At 43.3% G+C, this 22,645-nt stretch overlaps 1 protein-coding gene and 1 long non-coding RNA gene across 12 annotated transcripts in view; one reads left to right on the plus strand and one right to left on the minus strand.

Annotated features, from left to right (window-relative positions):
- Window positions 1–457: 457 nt before the first annotated feature.
- Window positions 458–22,645, minus strand: part of LOC118320319 (plakophilin-4) — a 73,362-nt gene continuing 51,174 nt past the window's right edge. For 10 of the 11 annotated variants that reach the window (XM_035650904.2, XM_035650899.2, XM_035650897.1 and 7 more), the window contains 15 exons: window positions 20,019–20,189; window positions 17,282–17,492; window positions 15,967–16,099; window positions 15,005–15,218; window positions 10,061–10,244; window positions 9,373–9,490; window positions 8,580–8,771; window positions 7,771–7,944; window positions 7,362–7,512; window positions 5,983–6,175; window positions 5,408–5,492; window positions 4,894–5,011; window positions 4,641–4,781; window positions 3,765–3,829; window positions 458–1,547 (listed from right to left, as the gene is read on the minus strand). In XM_035650904.2, the coding sequence (XP_035506797.1) occupies window positions 1,302–1,547; window positions 3,765–3,829; window positions 4,641–4,781; window positions 4,894–5,011; window positions 5,408–5,492; window positions 5,983–6,175; window positions 7,362–7,512; window positions 7,771–7,944; window positions 8,580–8,771; window positions 9,373–9,490; window positions 10,061–10,244; window positions 15,005–15,218; window positions 15,967–16,099; window positions 17,282–17,492; window positions 20,019–20,189 (2,396 nt within the window). In that variant the 3' untranslated portion in view covers window positions 458–1,301. Of the gene's footprint in view, window positions 1,548–3,654; window positions 3,830–4,640; window positions 4,782–4,893; window positions 5,012–5,407; window positions 5,493–5,982; window positions 6,176–7,361; window positions 7,513–7,770; window positions 7,945–8,579; window positions 8,772–9,372; window positions 9,491–10,060; window positions 10,245–15,004; window positions 15,219–15,966; window positions 16,100–17,281; window positions 17,493–20,018; window positions 20,190–22,645 lie in introns of all 11 variants that reach the window. The other variant, XM_035650903.2, reaches the window with a different exon arrangement.
- LOC124851005 lies at window positions 20,080–21,858 on the plus strand. Its single transcript, XR_007032157.1, has 2 exons — window positions 20,080–20,216; window positions 21,736–21,858. It is a non-coding gene; the product is annotated as an uncharacterized LOC124851005 (long non-coding RNA).

Here is a 22,645-nt window from a genome sequence, read left to right on the forward strand (position 1 = left end):
AAAAATGCATGTGCACTGCCACACGCACATATCTTAACATACACTTATATTTTGTTTTATTGAAAATATAGTGGACGTACAATAGGCTTTGCTCACAGCAGACAATGTGACTTGACAATGTGTAACTGATATCATTATTGGTGACTCAGTTCTGCTCACAGCTGCAGGATTTCAATGTGGATTGTTTTTTCCTTGTTTTAGTATACAACCTCCAACTTTCCCTCCTTTTCAGGAAGCTCTATAGACGAGGGCTGATGATATATCTGACGTCCCCACATCATGGAACTTATTCAGACCCATCTCTGGCTTCTTTTAAATCCCTTCTTAAAACTGTTCCATTACTTTTTCGTGTTCACACTTATTTCTGTTTGTTTGTGTGGAAGATTGAGGTTAAAAGGGATTGTTAAAAAACATATGGTTGGACTGTACCTGTGAAAACATGCGACCACACAGCGTGTTTTAAAAAACAAAACTGACCTTTTATTTTAACACGGTTGTGCTATGATGCCGTCTTTGTCCACATATTTCTTCATATATTTATATATCTATAGATTTAACATGGCACGAGTGTCTTTCTTTTTTTTAACCAGCGCTGATGAGTTTAAACCAGATGACATGTTTGTTTTTTTTGTATTTACAATACAATGAAAGAAATGTACAAGACTCCATGGCGTTACACAACTTTTCAACATTAGGTACAGATACATCTTCATCCCTCTGTACAATCTAACATCATTAGGTTACATTTGTTTCACTTTTGTTTTTTTCGTTTTTACAGATAAGAGTTCATGGTCCATTTTGGCTTCAGCACATACATATTCCCCTTCTTGTCCCTAACCGCAGACCCTTGCTCACACAACTCACACCTTTCTCCACGCTTTCACAGCTAAGAGTTCCATAAAGAAAAAGAAAACTAACATCTAGACAGAGCAGGACTCACATCTCGTCAAGGTAGTGTCCAGGTTCGTCTCTCATCACATCCCCAGCATCATTCCATCTTCCTCTACTTAATAAAAAAAACTAAACCCAACAACATTCCTTGATTTCCTTCTTTGGCACACATTCCATCTTTCCTTCTGCCGTCACTCAGTTGAACTCCCTCACCCAATATACACACACATTCACTTTCAAACAAACACACTTGTAAAGCCAAGTTCATGAAAACAAAGTTCATCGGTTCTTGTGCACAACCACCTCGTCGCCTCCTGCCGCAGGGTGAAGACGGCGCCACTCGCTGCCCGAGCAATTGGGAATCAGGGACAAACGAGGTGCTTGATCGTAACGCAGGGGCATCTGCAGACCTATACCCAGGAGTCGGGCGAGCCGGGATACTGCTCGGCCCTGTACGAAGGCCTCCGTGTGCTAGCGTAAAAGTCCACGTAGTTGGTGGTGGATTTCAGTCCATGGGGCTGGGAACCGTAGTCGCCGGCGGGCGGGTAGGTGATGACGTCCTCCAGGTAGGGGTCGTCGTAGCCGTGCGGATGCTGAAGGTACATTCTGTAGGTATCGTAGTTCCTCCTGCTCGCCTCGTCCGTATAATACATAGGCTGCAAAGGAAAAAGGGGAGAGGGTAAAGCTCTGGTGAACGGGTTCATCACCTGCTGTGTCAAGTATTAACCACATTTACTGGAGCCCTTTACTCACTTATCACTGTGTCAACATACAGTCACTGCAGTTATGCGCGTAAAAGTCAGGAAAAATAGACTTGAAACATTAACACAAGAGCGTACAGTGCGATTAAAATGTGATCAATTACATGGCCAGTGTAGACAGCTGGGTTGATCATATTTCATCAGACGCTCGCGAGACAGATGACGGAAATCCTGTTAATTATAATTATTATTAACCCCTAGAATTATAAGAAACAATGATATGAAATTGAACACTGTTTTTTTATACCATTCAGGATTGGCCTTTTTCAGAAATTCAATGCATTTATTTCTGGCGGAATCGGCTTTTCTCACAGGATTTAAATTGCACATTACTGTAGTAGACCGTGTTAAGGTTTTGCAAATGCAAAATAAACTTCTCTCACTGCTGCTGCTGCCTCACAACAGAGGCCTGATATTATAAGCATTCAAAGGAAATGCAGTGTTTGTCACAGAGGTTAGTGCTGATCATCGCACTTCGTCAACAGAACAACTTACATTTTGGAATTTACTGTCAATGGAGCCGTTAGATGGAGACATGTAGCACGCCTCCAACCCCCTGTACTGTCTTGTTTATTTAATGCTTAAGGGTTATTACAGTAAATACGACAACAATGTTCCACATGATGATAATAATAAATGTCATGAGAAACATGTCATCCTGGCAAAAGGCTCTTCTGTCCAGCTTGAGATTTTTTCAAATCATTAAAAGAAAACGTTTAACAGAAATTCTCTGTCTGAAGTAAATGGGGGTAATGACGGCCTTCACACATTAGCACATCTAACTGTGATGGGATGACAAGACTCTCCCTGTCCTCCGTCTCACTGTGCCCGTTATCGGAACATGTTATCTGGCACACGCGGACATGTCCCGCAGTGACAGATGCCTGAGATGCACGCAGATTTCAACAATCCCAGCAGTCACATCCACTCTAGCTCAGACAATAGCTGACGTGCTGGGTCATTCCCCGGCATCGCCATTTATCTGCAGTGGAATACGTGTCAGTCTCCTTGTATTGGTGAAGTGGGGCGGAAGAGCTGGTCGTTCTCGCCAGGTTTACTCAGTGCGGTGGAAGGATCTCAGACAAAGGCCTTGTACCTATACGATCAAACATTTCCTAGGAGAAAATATTATTTCTCAAGGATGGGATCATGCCCAGTAGACCTCAAACTATTAGCTGCTTAATCGGTTGAACAACCAACAAAAAATCAATAAGAAAATTTGAAATTCAGGCTATTTATCAAGCAAAAATGCCAAAGATTATCTGGTTCCAGTTTCCCAAATGTGAGCCTTTACTGCTTTTTTTTCAGTTTTATGTGACTGCAAAATTGAATTCATGTGTTTTGCACTGTTGGTGAAACAAAAAAAGCAATCTACAGACATCAACTTAGTGTGTGGGAGTTTGTGACAAGCATTTCTCTCAGTTTTCTGGCATTGACAAAAGCAATCATCAGATCATCATTAGCTGTGGCTGTGGTGAAAAGGATTGCTCCGCTTTCACGACTGATTTTTCCCGCCTGGTTTTTGATAACTTTTAAACTTCCGGGAATCTTGGAGGAGCAGGGGGGGGGGGGGGGGGGGGGCTGACTGTGAGCTCTTGGATACTGCACCCATTTTAGCAGTACTAGCTGTCAATCATGCTGCATCCACGCCCCAGTGCTTACAGTTCTTTATCGTCTGTTTTGCTCTAAAATGAGACCATAATTTACTTAATGAACATGAAAGCATAAACTCCTCAGGAAAATGTTTACCAACGTTATAATCATGGGAGAAGTACAGTAATTTTCTCATAGACTTCTATAGAAACTGACTTCTTTTAGCAAACAGTGGAGTCGCCCTCTGCTGGTCATTTGAGAGAATACAGGTTAAAGGCCCTTGTGGACCCAGTGACTACATCCATTTTTATATGCAGTCTATGGTCACTTCTAACTACTGCATGTATAAACAAATGTTATCCTTTAATAACTGTATGCAAAAGAATATTTGTAGAAATACTGGTCTCACCTACACTAATAATCCAAACTACAACTTGGAGGAGAATTCATTTCATCCCATTTCATCAGGGCTGAGTGTGACATAAACCCAGAGCATTTATTCGGCATCATGATGTTCACCTGTGTTCTTCTGGGCTCCTCTCTTGTGGGCGATGGGTAGTAATACGGGGAAGGCTTTGCAGACCCTGGAAAAAAAACACAACAATAAGAAAGTGTATTGCTGTTCATCAAACAATGGGAAACAATTCATTTCATAACAGCGAAAAAAAGTGTGCACATCCCCAGAGGGCAAATGTCTGTATTTAGACAGAGCAGGATCAAAAAGTGCTGTGCTGATCGAGAGACAGGAACAACAGCACATGATAGAGTTGGACACAACGGTTCTGTTGTTTACACAGCCCATGGGATGGGCATTTTCTCTGGCACTTCACCCATCCAGTGGAATCCTGAAACTCAATTTCCACTTTGCTGTGTAATACACGGACTGCGGAGCCTGCGGCTCATTTTGTTTACTCTGCCCTCCCCCCTCCTCCCGCCGACCAGCGCAGGCTGGCGAGAGCTCTCGCCTGGCTGCAGTATGTCCGGGTGCCTGCTCGAGTTGCAAGCTGCGACTTGGGCCCACCAACAATGGCGCCATTTTACTGTGTATCCACCACTGGCTGACCAGTGCATGTTTACTGCTGTGCGGACGATTTCCAGCTCAAAACCAGCTCTGATGTGCCGAGAATTAAAGTGAGTGACTTGTCGCAGAGCTGGCAGGCTTTTGGTGGAGACGATAAGAGAGGGCTGTCTTGGCAGGAAGAGGAGACTGGCTGTGGAATTTGCTCGGAGTGTTAGGAGGGATAAAATAGATAATGTCCTGCATACAGAGGACCAGAGGGCAGCTTGTGATTACTGTCTGGTGCAGAGTGGATATGGTTTGAATAAGATTCCACAGAGTTCAGACATACGAGCTGTACGCACATTCGATGGCTTGCAGATGTGTGTTCTGTGTACCTGTATACTGGTTTTTATGAATACTGCTGTCCCCGTGGAAATTATAAAATTGCATAGTTGACTGTGCTCTCTGGTAATCTTTGATAGTGTCTCTATGCTCTTTGATGCCCAGTATGGCAGGAGACGACGTGGCACTGGCAGCTGTAAAGAGAGGGGAAAAACCAACACATTTCAACATTAAGTTCCAGAGGTTTTCCTGTTTCACTGGCGGTTCTATTTTCATCTGGCTCAGCCTGGAGCTGAAAGAACCTACCAGTGTGGTTGACTGGGGACATTTGAATCGTGCTGGTGGGGATGGCGGGCTGGGACTTGAACCTATCCCTTTCAAGTGTTGACACCGGAGTGAGGAAATGGTTTTGGTTCCATCCATCCTGTTCGGGGAAGCAGAGGAAAAGTTATGGTATGGTATGAATAATAAGAACACTGCTGGATGTTGTAAAACATATCTGTGGTATTTTTGAATATGTCCGTCCTTTGGTCACAGAGGGAATCTTTGAAAAATTCTTGCGCTGTGGTCCACAGTAAGCCCATTTATTCTTTAGTCTATTTTTAAACCTTTGCTGTTGGTAAGGCAAATCTTTCTTTTCAGTTTAAACGTGTTGCACACACAAAACAATATTTCAATATAAAGAATTTTTTTATCTTACAGTTAAACTGGCTACTCATGTAAAATATCATCATCACGGAATGTGCACAAGCAACATTAGTCTGCTGACAGCTTCAACAGTACCATCATGGGCTGCTGTCATTCCTCCCAATGCCCTTACCTTTTTATAGATGGTGCGCAGATCCCGGTACTGCCATAGAGTGTTCAGCACCTGAGCGGCAGCTTTAACCACCTTCATAGAGTACCTGGAAAACAGGCAAAAACATTTGAGAAACATTACATTATAAACATTAACAATATCTAAACATTTGATCTATATATTTTTCTTACCATTTTGGAATTGAAACAATTGAAATAATGGAACTGGAATCGACGAGCAGACTCAAAACATTTAAAACGGTACCAAACACAAAGTATGATTGATGGAAGAGAGTGTCCTGAGTTTGCTTTAACCTGCAACATTACTGAATATATAGCAGGCTTGAAATAGCTGCTGCCATCCTTCCATAGGGACATACAACCTCAATGCACACAAAACCACCTTCCCTGTGGCTATGGCCATGTGCAAGTCAGTGTGTACAGCCCAGCCACCAAACACATTTGGCTGATAACCATTTGCGTGAGCATTTGTGTTGCATGTGCACATGATATCGAGTCAGGTTCGTGCCCCTGCTACACAAATCTACACCCTCACAAAAAAAATAGTTTGGACAATAGCGTGCTGCCGTATCACACCTGTCTCCTCTGCCCTTGGTGATGTTGACCAGCTTCTCGATGCCGCCCGTGTCGGCCAGGGCCTTGGCATTCTCCATGTTTTTGCTGGTCACCTCGTGCAGGGTGCAACAGATGGCTGCCACGGTCTCATCGGACAGCAGGGTGGTGTCCCCCCCGGGGAGACGGTTGACCAGGTCCCTCATCGCATACTTCCCTGAGAGGGAGGAGGGGAAACTAATATGTTATGACATACTGTACACCAGGTTGGTGGGCAGGAACATATGCACATTCATTGCATGTTTTTAAACATATTACATAATGTGTAAGTGTACTACATTATACAATATCTGTTCTGTACCATGAATAATAAGATTTGCTTTGTTGAAACTGCAGAGAGGTCGGCAGTTTTTCCTAAATGACATTGCATCATCACTGCAAGGGCATCTGGTGTTTAAAAAAAAAAAGGTTCCTCCCCTATCTCTCCTTCAGCAGAACAGCCCAGCTGAAGGACCTGAATACATGCAGCACGTGTATCCACCCGCAACTACACACAACAAAAAACACTTTAAACCGACACTGCAGCTCCTCCACAGGCTTTTCCCCCCATCTTGCTGAACTGTAACTCCTCATTAACTCCACACTGAGAAGGCACATAAAGACTTGTTTTTCATTAAATGAGACTATTTGATTTAACAGACACGGTTGGAGTCAAATAAAATGAAGAATAATAACCAGCAGCTAAACTGGCAAAAAAGAAGAAAAAAAATAACCTGATTCTGTTTCATTTCAAACACTTCATTTAAACTATATTCATTTTGTCAGTATTATGCAAAACATGAAACTGTTTTGGATGAAATTATGAATATATGTGTGAATATATAGTCAAATCTCCACATGACTGTACGTCCTACACTGTCCATAGGGTATTAGTATAGTTTTGACAAATTTAATTGCACCAATTTCCCAAGGGTCCTCTTTAATACTTTTTAATATATTTGAGGTGTACATCAATACAATACTATTCAATACATTGGTACAAGACCTTTGCTGTGAGGCATTTTGACGTTGTGGGGACATTTTGTCCGGTCCTCCCAACTTCTGGGATTTTAAGGCCGCGGCTGAACAGGGGCAGTATAGATTTTGTACATTCTGCGTTACTGTAGGAAAATGCTGATGCGTCAAGGAGGGCTTCATAGAAGGGTGACACGGGCCTTATGCTGATAAGTAGTGATCATTCTGAGCTAATAAAAACACAATGTTTCTCAGTTTCAGCTGATTAAACACCAATGAATGATCATGAAAATATTGGACCTTTAAGAATATTCATGTTTGTTTACATTCAGCCAGGCTGAATCCAATACAGTCTGAAAGGTAAGCTGTGTGACAGTGTGACCCCTGACCTATGAGCTCCTTGTTCCTGACATCCAGTGCCATGTTTCTCAGAGCGGTGGCAACCGAACACACCACCCTGTCGTTATCCATCCGCAGTAGTTCCACTAGGATGGGCAGTCCTTTCTCCTTACGCACTGCTGCACGAATGTACGCTGCAAACTGCACAGACAAAAAGGCATTAGAACTTTAAAAGGGTCGAGATGTCATGCAGAAAAAATGGATTGGTCTTGAGGTGCACATTTATAACACGTGTGATTTCAAGTGTAAAACCGACAGTCTTCTTTAACTGACGCAAAGCAGGTGAGCTGTTAAATCCTTTTTTCGACAGTTGGATAGACGCTCACATTTAACGGTGTACATATAGTCAGAGGAGGGTGTGTGTATTAGCTTGAGTGTGCAAAAATACACAAACTGTACCTTCCAGTTGCCGGCTGACAGGTTCTGAAGAGACCCAGCTGCGCCCTCCAAAGTGGCTGGATTTGAGCTTTCAGCCAGAAGGGTCAAGTAAGGCTTAACCACCGCAGGGTGCCATAGCATCTCTGCCCCCTTGGGGGACTTGGAGAAGCCAGGGATGGGTCCCACACCGTCCCACTGAAGAGAGAACCAAAGTATTTAGTTGACTAGATACACTGTACAGTTGTACAAATAGGCTGCATGGTTTTCTGTATCTGGTCAAAAATTGCAGAAGTGTCCTATGTAAATGTATAATTGCAAAACAAAATTACGTCCTCACACTTGTATGCCTCTGTCAAGTTGCAGTTAACATCCAAGTCTTTACAGACTCACATAATATATGTAGTGGAGACTTAACTAAATTTTTGAAAGTATCAAGTGTATTTTGCCATAATTAGCATGTGAATTCTTGAGTTATGTGTAAAAACAGTCACAGTGGCCTTGACCTTTGACCAAAACCTAATCAGTTCCTCTTTGGATGCAAACAAGGTCAAATGTGAAGAAGATCCCCGAAGGCATGTCACGTTCACAAAACAGGAGGTCGTTGTGGCCCTGACCTTTATTGTTAGATTATCAGAATTTAATCAGTTCATCCTTCAGTCCAAGTGGACATTTGTACTAAATTTGAAGAATTGACCCTCCGCAAAACAAAATTCCAGAGCAGAGGCATTCAAAGCCCACAAGTTCCATTGACCTTGACATAAACGTTGAATAAATATGAACAGTAAAAACCCTTTTTTTAACACTACTCTATTAATAAGCACCTCACTCACCGAGTCTTCCTGCAAGCTCTTTTTCTTCTTTTTCTTCTTCCTGCCCCAGCAGCTGGAATCCACATCTTTACTGGGCGGCTCGCTGCCCAGTAAGCCGTCCAGCTCCTGCCCGCCAATCTGTCGCGATGGCGGCATCTCCAGCTCCAGACGATATGACAAGTTCCTTAGAGTGCAAATACAGTTCTCCACAATCTGAGGGCAGGCAGAGGGAGAATAGCGTTTGGGTGGCACACACAGACCTGCTACTCGCTGCGTTACAAATCAATTAGATGTGGAACCCAAGAGTCTCCAGTTAAAGAAAGAATATCTGGACCAGAGCAAATGGATTTAATCCCACGCCGTTTGAGCTCTGTGCAGGCTTTACCACACAGAATATCAATGGAGACACACATGTATGTTTGACAAAAAAAAGAGGATGGGCCCAGTTCCCACAGGAGATGATCTCAACGGTGCAGATGCACTGTGTGTCTCATACAGTGCACAGATGCATGTCTGATTTTGTTCCTACAGCTACCATGGAAGAAATAAATGTTAATATACTGTATAACGGGTCGATGAGCTCGTCTTCTGGATTAGATTCTGAACGTCAACCATTGTGCATGTGCCTTGAGTGACAAAGGACATGGAACCGTTGTTGCCGTTGGCTGCTGCGAGGGTCATTTATACACAGGCCATAAAATGATTCAAACGTGGGTAAGAAGGATTATTCCCAGAGCCTCTTATCAAGTGGCAGCATGTTTTCCTCTTGGCTGAGTGTGTGTATCTGAGTTTGTGTGGGTGCCTCAGTACGTACCTTGCTGTCGAAGTCAGAGGTGTTTACACAGGCTTTGATGACGTGGAGCAGTGAGTCGACCAGGCCCTCGCAAACACGCATCTTTTTTCTGGCTTCCTCGCCAGCTGAACTCAGGTTCCTTGTAAGAAACACACACACTCTCACAAATTAGGCCTTTGATTTGAGTCTTTGCTCAACAAACAAATGAGTATGTACAAACACAAAAAAAGACAGCTGTTTGTGTGTGAATCCTACTAGAATGTGTAATGTGGGTTTTGCCATCCACACACACACCATCAATAATGTATGAAGGGCGCATGTGGTCTGACTGGAGTAATTATAGCACTTTGTCCAGTAAATAACAAACTCAGTGTACTTGCATAAACATGTAACCATATCCATACATGTAGCTATTCATAGGCGTGGCTATTTGACATACCCAGTCAAAAAAATTTCATTTTTTCCATGATTATGGATATATAAGCCACAAATTAAGACACTGTACAGACCATTCTGATACTATTCGGCAGGTAAATGTGAATTTTAATTGGTCTCTAAAAATGTTTCTTGTGTTTATATTTCTGGTTGGTCATTCCAGAGTTATAGTATTTTTCATAGGCATCCTTAACCCAGTATGTCGACTAGATGCAATAGCGTCAGATGTCCACCGTGAGGTGCTAGTGCCAAGTGCGTTCATCAGGTGGTTCACCTCAGGCAGCCTGTGGTGTTCCTCAGCACCAGGGAGGAGTGGAACTTCAGCTTGTGGTCGTCGTCGAAGGAGGAGCTGCTCCACCCGGAGTGGGGGATGATCACAGTGTTGGTCAGCGTCGTTAAGGCGTCACGAATGATTGTCATCTTGACTGGGTCACATGACGACAGGTTCCACAGCACCCCTGCGGTGACATATCCACATGCAAACACAAGGCACTGAGGAACGGGCAGGCAGACCTCCGGTCATGTCAGCTGTCGTGTGCAGTTAGGGCAAACCCCACAGGAAGAACCAACAACCTGCGCTTTTAATATCTCACTGTCTGGGGATGTGTCCACGACCAAACTCATAACAAATGAGCAGAGACAGACACAGAAGCGCAACTCTGGCATCAAGGCATCAGCCATTAATATCAATTTTCATCCGAGGCAGAACATCCTTGGGGTGAGAAATATTTAAGGGAAGGAAAAGAAAAAAAAAGTACAGAAGACTCAGATGGGATCCGAATGACTTAGACTCAGTCATTTGAAATGAAAAATAAATAACGTAAAGTCTTTAGAATTTGTGCCATTATTTCACTCAATTCAAAGATACTTTGGGGAGCCACTGATAATCACACACGGTCCTGGCAGCCCTTTGATGCAACATCTGTCAAGGATTAGTCAGCATGTAGCATGTTCGTCTAATTAGAAGGCTCTTGGTGCTAGGCTTAGACTAATACACAGGCTGACTTGTGCGAGTAACACCAGTAACCTTGGAGAAGGCTAATGCAGCACGAGCTGGAATCTACTGTAAGGACGCAGGACTGAATACAGTTCATGACCACAAGCTGCCACAGCAAAATGTTTTAAGTGCATGTGCAGCGCGCCTGGGTTTCCAGTGTGATTGCTGCATGGCTTATGCATGACATTTGCAATTTTTCCTATTGCTTTTGCTCTGAGCAACTTGCTAACCTTAGTTTGTAAATGCAGAGCCTGACCTGAGCAGCGCACGCTACGTTACAGTGAAATCTGGTTGTTTGTCTATGCATTCTGTTTACAAGGACACCTCACTGGGAGAGGTCACAATAATTTTCAGCATTCCTGACTTCGTCCTGATCAGTTTCTTCTCTTTGCACGCTGTGAGCCTTTCTACCAAAACGATGGAGATGATATTAGTCTATAATTTGGCCCAGGAGCTCATTTTAGACACACTCCTGGCAAGAAGCTATGCAGACAAATATACACGCCTGCCAAATAGAGCCATTTAATCACGCTCATTTCACTTACCATTACCCGTGTTAAGCCTACATTAAAGTTAAATTAGAATCCTTCAGTGAGCTTTCATCATTTCATATTTATATTTACAACATATTGAGGGAAAGCTTTGAAGGGATAGTTGGCTCTCGAACATTAAATTGCAACATGGTGTTTTATTTCATCTAAGCTTGCTAGCAGTGTGTGTGTGTGTGTGTGTGTGTGTGTGTGTGTGTGTGTGTGTGCGTGTGTGCGTGTTTGCGAGGTGCCGTGTGGCGTAGCGTCACTGCTCTACTCAGGCAGTCGGATACATCATTCTTTGGTGATTTAGCTCTGCTCCTTGTGCAAGCACATTCAGCTCCATGTTTGCTTTTCTCACGGGATACTTGGATTCCACTGAAACAGGATCACTAATGCAGAGATAACACATACAGCACATTCTGCTGCCTGCTGACCATAACTCCACACTTTGCCCCGACAGCCGCGCCAATGTCCATTTGTAAAAATGAGAATTATATGCGGGATTTCCGACTGCAGAGGCATGCCGGCGGAATCACCAGGCAAATTCACTGAAGTGTGACTGACAACAATGTCGGCCGTGTAATACCATAATACCCAGAAGTCGTATCTGACAGTCAAATGCAGCGGACCTGTGAGAGCCGAGTCCCCGACCCCTGTGCCCTGCTCAGTGGCATGTTCTCTGCTGCCTTGGTCTGTCTTTGAAACACTGATGGACACCGTTGTGACAGGCAGGCCTAAAGGCTACCCAGGGAGAGGAAGAGGTTCAAGACTGAGATGGTGAAAACAAAAAAAAATGAAGCTGGTGAGGACGTCTGCGGAAGCTGCTGAAGCATTGATCCAACAACTGACTGAACAGATAACTAGATGGACATTTCTTTTGACAAGAGGAAGCTTGGCTGTAACAGGTTCTAGGGCTTTGATAGAATTACGGAGAGGGCGAATGTCAAAAAGGTCACTGACCAGGAACTGACACACTGGCCAGAACTGTCTGCATTGATACAACCTAAGTCTGAGAGCCCTGAGGCACTGAGCCAGGAATGTTGGCCTTTATCAGGTGGTCATTTGCCAGATTTGGCACTGCACTGCTATTAAATCACCCATTTACTGCAATTTCCCTTCATTTTTCATTGTCAGCTTTTGTTTTTCATCTGCCACAAGCAAAACTAGCACAACACAAAGCTTTCAAACTCGGGTCAATCCCAAACTAGTTTATTTTTTCTTCTTAACTTTTTAACTTGGCCCTGCAGGAGTCATTTTGATTATTCTTTGGCATAAAGGCATTTCATGCCCCTGGCTGCTGAGCACCAATGAGTTCAACACACTTCATGTGCTGGAAATGTTTGAATGGCATTCTGTAGAGAATACAGTCGGCTTGATTGCAATCCAATAACTCATTATTACAATCCAATAACTCATGGAGATGCTTGCAGTTTCTAGTCTGTGTTGAGCAATGACTCAGAAGTAGATGAAAGCAATTGTGACTCGGCCCCCAAATGCCTGACTGGTCGTTTTGACATTAATTTTCTCTCAAACCGCAGGTCAGCATGCGATTGACTTTGTCAGGTGAAGCAATGACTATGTGGGCGTTCATTTCAAGCTGTGAAAACTGGCTGATCATCTAAAAACCACCAAATTTATTAACCTCTCAGTTTTTGGGAGTTGAGCTGGAAACTTGTCAATGCTGCATTGACTAAACCTCAGTAAAAAAGCTTGTACTTCTGAGGCTAGTGGGCGTTTCCAATTTTCTTTTTCATGCAGTGGAAGTCAGTGTATTGCTGCTTTTGGATATAACTGGATTCATTTTTGAATCAAACAGACTTTTTCTCATTTTTCAAAGTAGTGTTAGTTTGACAAAACGAAGAGTTCAATATATAAGACTTCTGTAAATCAAGTAATTGCGGTTTCATGAAAAGAAAGACAGGAGCTATTAATAAAAAACAAAAGAGGATAGTGTTAAAATATGTTATCTTCATTCCGTGTTTGTTTTATATTTCCGACAAACACTCAAATATGACACAATCGTGATCGAGCAGCTGAGTTGGCCAGTTTAGCCAAATAAGAGTAGGTATGAAATATTTAACACAAGGTAAAAAAAACCAACGACATTGTTTCTGTGCACGTGTGTGGGTGAGTGTGTATCCATGTGAGGGCCAGTTTCAAGTCTCCCCTGTTTTGCAGCTAATGGCATTTAATCTTAAGGGCTGATTGGGGACAAAGCAATAGCCACACCAGCTGCTGGAAGACAAGGCAGGTAGGGGAGCGAAGATCACGCTCTGTGTCCCGACAACACGACCCCTGACCTGAAGCAACGGGTGGCCAGCTATCCCAAATGAAGCATGGCTGACACCTGGACCTCACAGGGGAGACGACAAGGAACCGCTGACACAATGGAAGCCACAAAGTCCTGCCAACTGGTCGCCCTCTTAACTACCTTGGACAGCACTGCAAGTGCGAAGCGGATAAGATGAACCGTTGTCTAGATGGGCGAGCCGCATACAGAACGACGGCGATTCCTTGCCTTACAGTTAAATTGCCCAAACTGTGCCTATAAGAAGAAAAAAGGCGGCGGGTGAGCGAAGGATCTCCGTCTGCTGCACTTAAAGCTATGGCCGTCCACTTCAAAGCTCATTATGTGGAACGGTCTGATCAGGTGTAACTAAACAGAGGTGATGCAGCAGGACCGACCTTTTCTAATTGCTCTCCATCCTGGGGCCTGCACCACCAATTAGCCACAGCAGGCACACCGACCGGTGGATGAAAGGGACAATACAGAGCTCCGAGCTTGAAGCTGCCGACTCTGAATCACCTTTTGAAATGTGACATTTAAAAAAAAAAAATGCTCGAGCAGAGGCAAATTATTATGAAATAATTATGAGATTATTTCTACACTTAATTGAAATCAAAAACTCAAGACAATCTCTCCCAAGACCATATACAAATGCTACAGCGTGTGTGTACGCTGGTTGTATTGTTTCCCCTCGCTGGATTATAACCTGAGACCATGTGTTAGAAGTGGGGCTGAATTCAAGCACAAAAAGCTGACTCAGCCACCTGGGAGCCAAATGTCTTGGCTCTCTTATTTCTGTGGCACTCCACCCTGATCCAAAACAACGTGGATTTATACTCTGTGTCTGCTCAGACACCACCACACACACATACAACCGAGCTGCGCACACAGTCCAATGCAAAGAGACAGACAAACTGTCAGACAGAGGATGTGTCTGAATCTCTCTGCAGCAAAAAGCAATAAAAGAATATGAATCCTGTGGAAATGTGGTTTCATTTTTTGAACATATCGTGAGCAGCACTGACAGGAATAGAAGCCTCCACAACTCAGTTACTGAGTGACATTCCTGTTCTCAAGCAATATTGTCTGTTGAGCCAATTTCATACAAGTGCAGACGAAAATGAGCAATATCCAGATGACACAAGCAACGTAACACACACAGGCTACATCCATATGACTATGTTTTTGTTTGAAAAAAGCGTTTTAGAATGAGTGTTTTTGCTCTGTATCAGTTTTAATTTCTGTCCATACCGACACACATGAAAACGTATATTACCTGACCATATTAGTGTAAACAGGAAGCAGATTGTCTACTCTGCAGCTGATAACTTGATTACAGAAAACAAGTTTAAAATTCACTTAAATTTAAAAACCTGCACATATATTCCCCCCTCCCCTTACCTGTGACAAGCTCCCGCACTTCTGCATCCACAGTCTTTCTCAGCAGGCGGAGCAGAGCCGGGACGCCTCCTGCGTTCCTCACTGCGATCTTGTTGTCATCCATCGCTTTGCCATAAACAAGGTTCCTCACGGCTCCACACGAGTTCCTCTGAACCTCGATGACCTTGTTGTCTAGCAGATCCACCAGGTGTTTGACTCCTCCCAGTCGACACACCTGCAGACAGGGTGAATGTGATAACACATCACTATCATGAGAAATAATTCAGCCTGGTGATCCCACTTATTGAGCTTATGCATCATGAGGAGCAAAATCATACATTTATTCACAAAATCATGCAAAATATTTTCGGAAAAGTAATGCTAATATATGACCATGGGGGAAAAAAAACCTTAACCACAGGAGGTGGTGGTTTGAAAGATTACATTAACATTTTCTTCTGGAGCAAAGAATAAAGCCTACTCAAATATGTTTTTTAAATAAAATAAAAATAAAAATCCGCTTTTCATTGTTGTTATTTTGGCATCTGAGACAAAAAACACACTTGTCGTGAAAACTTGACTTGAAAATTTTACACCAAAGCCAGTACAACAAGATCAAACTAGTGGTATCCAACCGTTTCTGATGTCTTACAGATATGAGTTGTTAACCGCTCCACTTTTCTTTTAAATAAAATTTCAAACGATCCAATATGTCACCCAAAAAATATCAAAGATTAGAGAGAAAGTCCAAAAACTGTAAATAACTTAGTGTATCAGTGTTGGCATCTCACTCCCTGAGATTTATCTGTTGTCCCTGTTTATAAAACTGTATACAAATGAATTCAAACTAGCTCCACTTCAAGCAGCTACAAGAGTAAAACATTGCTTACACACTGATGCCTCAGTATTAATAATTTAATGATGGCATAAACTGGATAGTAATACATCACACGCACACACATCAGGCGCAGTTCAACGCCTACCTCAGCCTTGATTCGATTATCGCCGAAGCACAGGTGCTGCAGATAGGCGGCTGCGTTGGCCTGCACGGAGGGGAAGTGGTGCTGTAGCATGTGAATCACCTCCGTCAGCTCGGGGTCCCGCCACGCAAACTCTCTGGAAACAGGTGGGGCACAAAGGTATCGGCATGACGACGGAGGCAGAAATGAAGTTGTCTTCTTAAAAGAAAAAACCCATCTCCTTAATTTGTTTTGAGCACACATTCCATCAGAATGAATACTTCAGTACCTCAGGGTGAACTGATACAGTACTGGAAATTATACAATTGTTCACTTAATGTAACAATCCACTTTGGTCACACAGGGAAAACGTGGGGAATGTATTGTTTCTTGACTGCTCTTGACATATATAAACATATTGAAGGACTTCTAACTAAAAGTGGGGCCACTGTTGAAAGGACGTGGTGTGGCTACAGAAAGGACCAGAAAAGCAAACGTTGCAAATTAAGCCGCAGACTGGTCCCAGCAATGGACTCAAATACCAAAGCTCTTTACCACTTACACAGGAAAGAATCATGTCAAACAGGATGAAGTCTAGGACAGGGAGCAACAAAAGTACAGTCGAGAAACCCCACACTCAGACCACACAGAGAATCAACTTACACCTGCAGAGTGACCTCTATCAGGATATGAGATCCTGGTCACATCGCACAGACCTCATCACTGTGCTTTGAGTTGTGGCTGAACTGCTTTTACCTCATGAAAGTGTGCATTAGAGCCGTAAGACCCACGGCTGGTCAAACTGCTTCTCAAGCCTGACGATCCATTGACTGATTTTCAAAAGCACAGGAATCCAGTTTACATATAATCCAGGGGATTCAAGGGGATATTCTTACTTTTGATGAAATTCCTGAACAGACCCGAGTCATGGCAGTAACCCTGGTGCACTCACTCACTCACTCACTCCAAGCAGTTACATTATGCGTTGTAAACAGAGCTCCCAGTGTGCAAAAGATCAGGGTTTCACTGAAGGGGTCAACCCAGTCTGTACACTCACACACGTCGATACGACAAAAGCAAACACAGCACTTCGGCGCATGTGAGAATTTATTGTTAAATGGCTAATGCAAAGTAGAGCAAGTTTAATGGGTAGAAGTGCGCGCGACTACCCTGAGGGCTCTCTGTTTGAACAGTAAGTGGACACCGCTGTCGACCCGGCGGAACAGGGATGCATTGTAAGCATAAGCAGTCCCTCTGGATGGCTGGTTTGTGTTAACCTAAGGCTACATATAGCAGTTTAGAAACACAGCATTACATTAAAAAAGTGACGAGTTCTTACCTGGGATCCTTCTGAATGCTGTCTATGGAGGGTGAGCGGGTGGCACCATCGTCCATGACAACACCCTGCCGAGTATAGTTTGGGTCGGAGGGCCGGTACTGCGCCGAGCGATACGGATCCGCATAGGGGGCTGCTGTGTTAAGAGCATAGTTGTTTCTTTGGTAGGTCATGGCACTGCGCTGGCTGGATGTTCGCTGGAGACTTCCCACCCCTGGAAGGGAGGAGGGGGGGGGGGGGGGGGGGGGGGGGGGGGGGGGGGGAAACACCACTATTCAGAGAGAAAGTTTAAACAATAACACACATGCGAGCCAACAGAGTGGAGATTAGCAGCATTCAGACCTTTTCAGCTAAACTCTGAGCTTTGCACACGGGTAGCAGACAACTTTAAAGTGAGCTGATAATACAAAACATGCAGCAAGACAGACTCAGCAATTTCTCAAATCTGGAAGCAATAAATGACGAGGATAAAACACAGCTCCCATGGCTCCGACAAAGCAGAAGCCTTCTTCTTCTTCAAAGGCCAGTTCGCTTGTTGTTTTGTTTTTACAAGATTGCGTTTAGCCAGAGGGATCCTGCTGGTTTTCAAAGAGGACAGGAGGACTCAACCTGCTCGATGATCCACAAATCCTCTCCTCGCCGCCCTTCTTGCTCCTTTGCGCCACTGTGTCCTCAGGCTAACTTGGCCAAATACGGCAGAGAGACAACGATGAACCATGACCAGCTCCAAAAGAAACGCCAGAGATACACTAGTAAAATGGAAACGTCAATAACACAAACATGCAGAGAAGTCATTCTTCCTGGCAAGGTCCAAAATTCAGCATCTTGTCATTTTTTTCCCCGTCCGCTCCAAGTGATATCATGACCTAGTTTTGCAATACAATGGGTAACAAACACAGAACTGCATAAACAAGCTGGTTGGATTCAGACCTCCTTCTCACCAGAGCCATGTGATTTGTGGCAGCATGACTGCTGCGCTGGTCAGATCCCTATCAGCTCTCCAACAGGACTGGGCATGTGCGTGCTCAACCCTCCCTCCTACCAGGAACCAAGACGTCAACTGGTGGGGCTGCTCCAAAAACACAATTTCTCACACCAGTGCACTTCTATGTTGGGCAGCAGCGCTACCCTGCAATATGGTCATGTCCCAAAAATGGATCCTAACTGAGCCAAAGACACTGGGAGATAAACAACACAGTGCAGCTTTGCAATTTCACCAGTACTAGGTTGGATTCAATTCCTCGTCTTCTCAGCCCAGGATCAATATTTCTACTTAACATTAAACTCGTGTTCCCACCTGCACAAAAAAATGTCAAGCACAAGCTTCCAGAAAAGAAATGCTGAAAGAAAAGGGCCATTGAAATGTAATTTCAAAAACCTTACAAAGACTACTCTATGATCAAATTGGATTTCTCAAATGAGCCAGCGCATACAAGGACTCCGTATTGAACACTCCCTCCGGCTCCAGCACACTTGTATTCTCTCAATATAGCCGGCATACACTCATTATGCATTGTCTGTGGGGGCTTCTTCACAGCATCAATAGCATTTATTAGTGAACTTATTGGCCTGAGCAGATCTAGCCAAGGAAAAGGGCTGGAGGGAGCGTGTGCGTTAGTGCAAACTAAGCATGTGTATCCGGGGAAGGAGGGATGATGGGAGGTGAATGTCAACATCAGGAGAGCTGGACGAGAGCAGACTGTGGACGTGGGTAACCAAGCTGTCCCCTGGCCACTACATCCCTCTGCTCATTCTCAATATGACACACAGGTAATGGACTCCTTTGTGGCAGGATGACATATCAGTAGCTGCCTATTAACTCATGTCTCACCCTTTCTGTCTAACAGTGGAGGGAGGAAGGGCAGCAGGGAAGGGGAGGGTGACGAGAGAGAGAAATAAAATATGTAGTGCTAAATGACGCTAAATAGTGTTCCCCAAGAAAGACAATAAACCAGAGTCAAGGGCAACCCAATAAAATGGAAGACTTTGAAGTATTTAAAGACAAATGGTATATCTGTACAAACTAACAAAAAGAATGTTCCTTTGATGCAAGGTTGTGTTTGCTTGAAATAAAAAATATTAGAGAATTAGAGTAAAAGAAAGGTTTGAAAAGTGCTTATCTTGATGCGTGACGATATCGAGACAGCACGGGCATAAAGTCAGAAAATGGAGGTGAATAAGGATTCCTCACCTTTTTGGACTGTGAACTGTGTCTTACATGACAACATTGATACAACAGGGGGAGAGAAATCACCAGAATAAACATCACCTTATTCGGTTTATCATATGACATCTCCCCTAGTCCCCCTGAAAACAAGACCCCACCTCAAGCTCGGTCAAATTGCCTTTCAATATTTTTTGTTCTATACTCATTTTAGTTAGTTGCAGTATGATGCAGTATCCAATGACAGAATGATTTCCTCGCTTTGCATTGTCCTGCTGTTGTGAACGCGTCTCCATTGGACAATCTCTATACAGTATAATGATATTATCTTCAGCTGGGACCAGTGCAGTCCTACACTTGTTAAAGGTGACATGTTTATGCTCATATTTAAGTTCATACTTTCAATTTGGGTAAAAAACAAACTGTTCCCTTTGTTGTTACACAGTTAGTTCAAAGGATTCACAGGTTTGAGTGTGTCCTGCTGAACACGTCCCCCTATGTGTGCTTCGTCACGGGCCTCACATGAGTCTTTTACTTGCGTCCTGGGTTTTGTCAAATGAGTAATGTGGGACCAACCTGAGGTGCTCCTGTAGAGGGTGCCCTGCTGGGTGTGGCTGGGGCTACGGTACAACGGGCCCTGGAAAGTCCGATCCTCGTAGATCGGTGCGATGTGGCGGTCTGGGGACATGGCTGACCTCAAATCCTGGCCCAGCTGGCTGTGTTGACTGGCGTATGAGCTCCGCATTCCTGTGGATATACGATTTTGGTTAATGAGTAAGTTGTTAGTCGCAGAATGAGCCAGTGATTCCACAGGCCACCTCATAAGTAAAGTGTCACTGGTTTGAGCCTTGTAAGACAATTGTCTGTTAATAAGCTGTCGTGTAAAATGTCAAATTGTCACTGAGCAAGACACTGACTCACTTCCAGCTTATTTACTGTCATTCTTTCTGGAACGCTGCATCAGTTATAACATGTGTAAAAAGGGACTTGCGTCTATGCAACCTGTTAGTATTTCTATTTAGCAGTACAGTAAGTGTATTTGGAGAGTTGTGCTCCCTAGAGTTGTGTGCATTTTACTTAGAAAATTTGTGTTGTCTATGTATCTTCTCGTATACCAAATGCTTCCTGATTAGGGAGTAACTGCAAATGCTATCACACAATCCCCGTTGATACACCGATCAAAGGATCAAAAGCACACATACTCCTGTGATCTCTCTGTGATCTCATCACATACAACAGGTAGTGAATCCTCTCAGAATCCTCATTCCCTTTTGAATTAGAACAGACATATTTACAGAAACTGTGATGGACTTTGCATTCGACATGCTGAACTCTATCTAGATAAACAGTCTAAACTCCAGACCTGGACTCTGCATCCCCCATTTGTCTGTACTCTCACCTGAGAACAAATCTAGTGTCCTGATCCAACACCTGAGGCAATCACACAATGGGAATGTTTTGAATTACATCATTTTTTTATGTAATAAGATTGAGGAAATCTTTTTTTAAGAGACTTGATACTTGCTTTAGTTAGGTAATCAATCAAAATGTCTCCTTTAATTGTTGTAAGAAACGAATGCCATTGTTGCATGGTAATGTAGGTTCACTGATCTGCATTCTGCAAACAGTAATGCAACCCTGACAATAAATAATAGCAGTTCACTGTGACCAGTTGGAATTCCTTTTCATACTCGATGGAAATGAATAGAAACCAGAATAGGACATATATATTAAAGGGGAAAAAATGAATGGCAATGCAAACATGTGAATGGTGCAAAAAAATTGTATGGTTCTTAAAATCCATAAAACCAAACTTGATAAGCAATTGCTAATATTATGTATAATTGCTTATCCACATATTAACAATCAGAAAAAAATTAGAATGAGGGAATAGAATACAAACCATGTAATTTCTTTTAAATTTAATTTTGTCACCCCCCCAAAAAACTTAAAAGATATTTAATGCTCTTTTCCAATTCTCTATTAGGTTACATAGTCTAAACACAACGAGATGACTTTGCTCAAGACCATGCACTGTCAAGGCTGGGTGGCTGCATTGCCACCATGTCTTTTGTTGCACTTAAAAATAATATGTTCTGTTCCTGCTTGCAAGGAAATAACTATAATTTAGTCTGTATTTGTACTCAAAAGAACATTGCAAAAAGAAGCCAGCCATTGCCGGTGTCAATCTGATTATCTTTTTTTTAACATAGTTCATAGACTCATTGAGATTATGTATTGCTTAAAACCTGCAACTGCCACTGTAAAGTTTTGCTGTATTTTTCTTGTGTAGGACGAACAGACTGGAGCAAAAATAATAAACACTGCACTAAATGGGCCACCCAACCAGAGCCAATATGGTCGCTCAAAAAAAGCACGTGAACCAATCAGAGCAGAAGTCAGAGCAGATGTTGGGAAATGTGTGGTACAGGCAGCAGCTTGAGCCTCTAATCAGCACCAGGCTGACCTGCCCCGCATGGGTGAGAACGCCAAACACACAGGTGAGTGCTGCAATTAAAGCCCCCTCCCAGACGGATCGCTGTAACAACAGGCTGTGTGGACAACGTGAAGCAGCAAGTCCTGGCTGACCTCATCCAATAACAGCAGAGTGAGGTAACAGCAAGATGTCGCTGCTCTGAGCACTTCCATACAAAGAAGCTCCGAGAGTCATCGTGAATCACCCTCATCCCTCAAGCAACCGAAATCAAAACACCTGAAAGGGATCCAACGCAAACAGAGCAAATACTGTATCTGTGTTCTCTCTTCAAGATGAGGCATCTTCAGATGATGTCATTCTGAACATGTTTTATTTTATATTATATCTTGTCCCACCTCAAAGTACTGAAATCACCATTTGTGTTAGACAGTGTCTACCCCATAGTGAAGTGCAACTTGATGTTTGTTGTTTAGATATAGCTCCGGTGGCTCGGTGGAAAGAAACAGAGAAACAAAACTTGTATGCTACACGCTGCTTGTTAAGCCCATTGCTGACAGGATGAAGCGGCAATGGGTATGACTGTAGTTTGATACATAGAATATGGATGAAAATAACCGCATTGATTTAAATATTGCCGTGCAGGAGATGGAAAGAGGGTTGGAACGTTTCTATCAACCTAACTAAGGGCTAATGCTTGAAAATGGACCAGAGTTGTCATGTAATTCAGCCAATCATTCCCCTGACAACACAATACATTCAGCCCCTG

Source organism: Scophthalmus maximus, chromosome 14 (assembly GCF_022379125.1).
Source record: "Scophthalmus maximus strain ysfricsl-2021 chromosome 14, ASM2237912v1, whole genome shotgun sequence".
Classification (NCBI taxonomy): Eukaryota; Metazoa; Chordata; class Actinopteri; order Pleuronectiformes; family Scophthalmidae; genus Scophthalmus; species Scophthalmus maximus.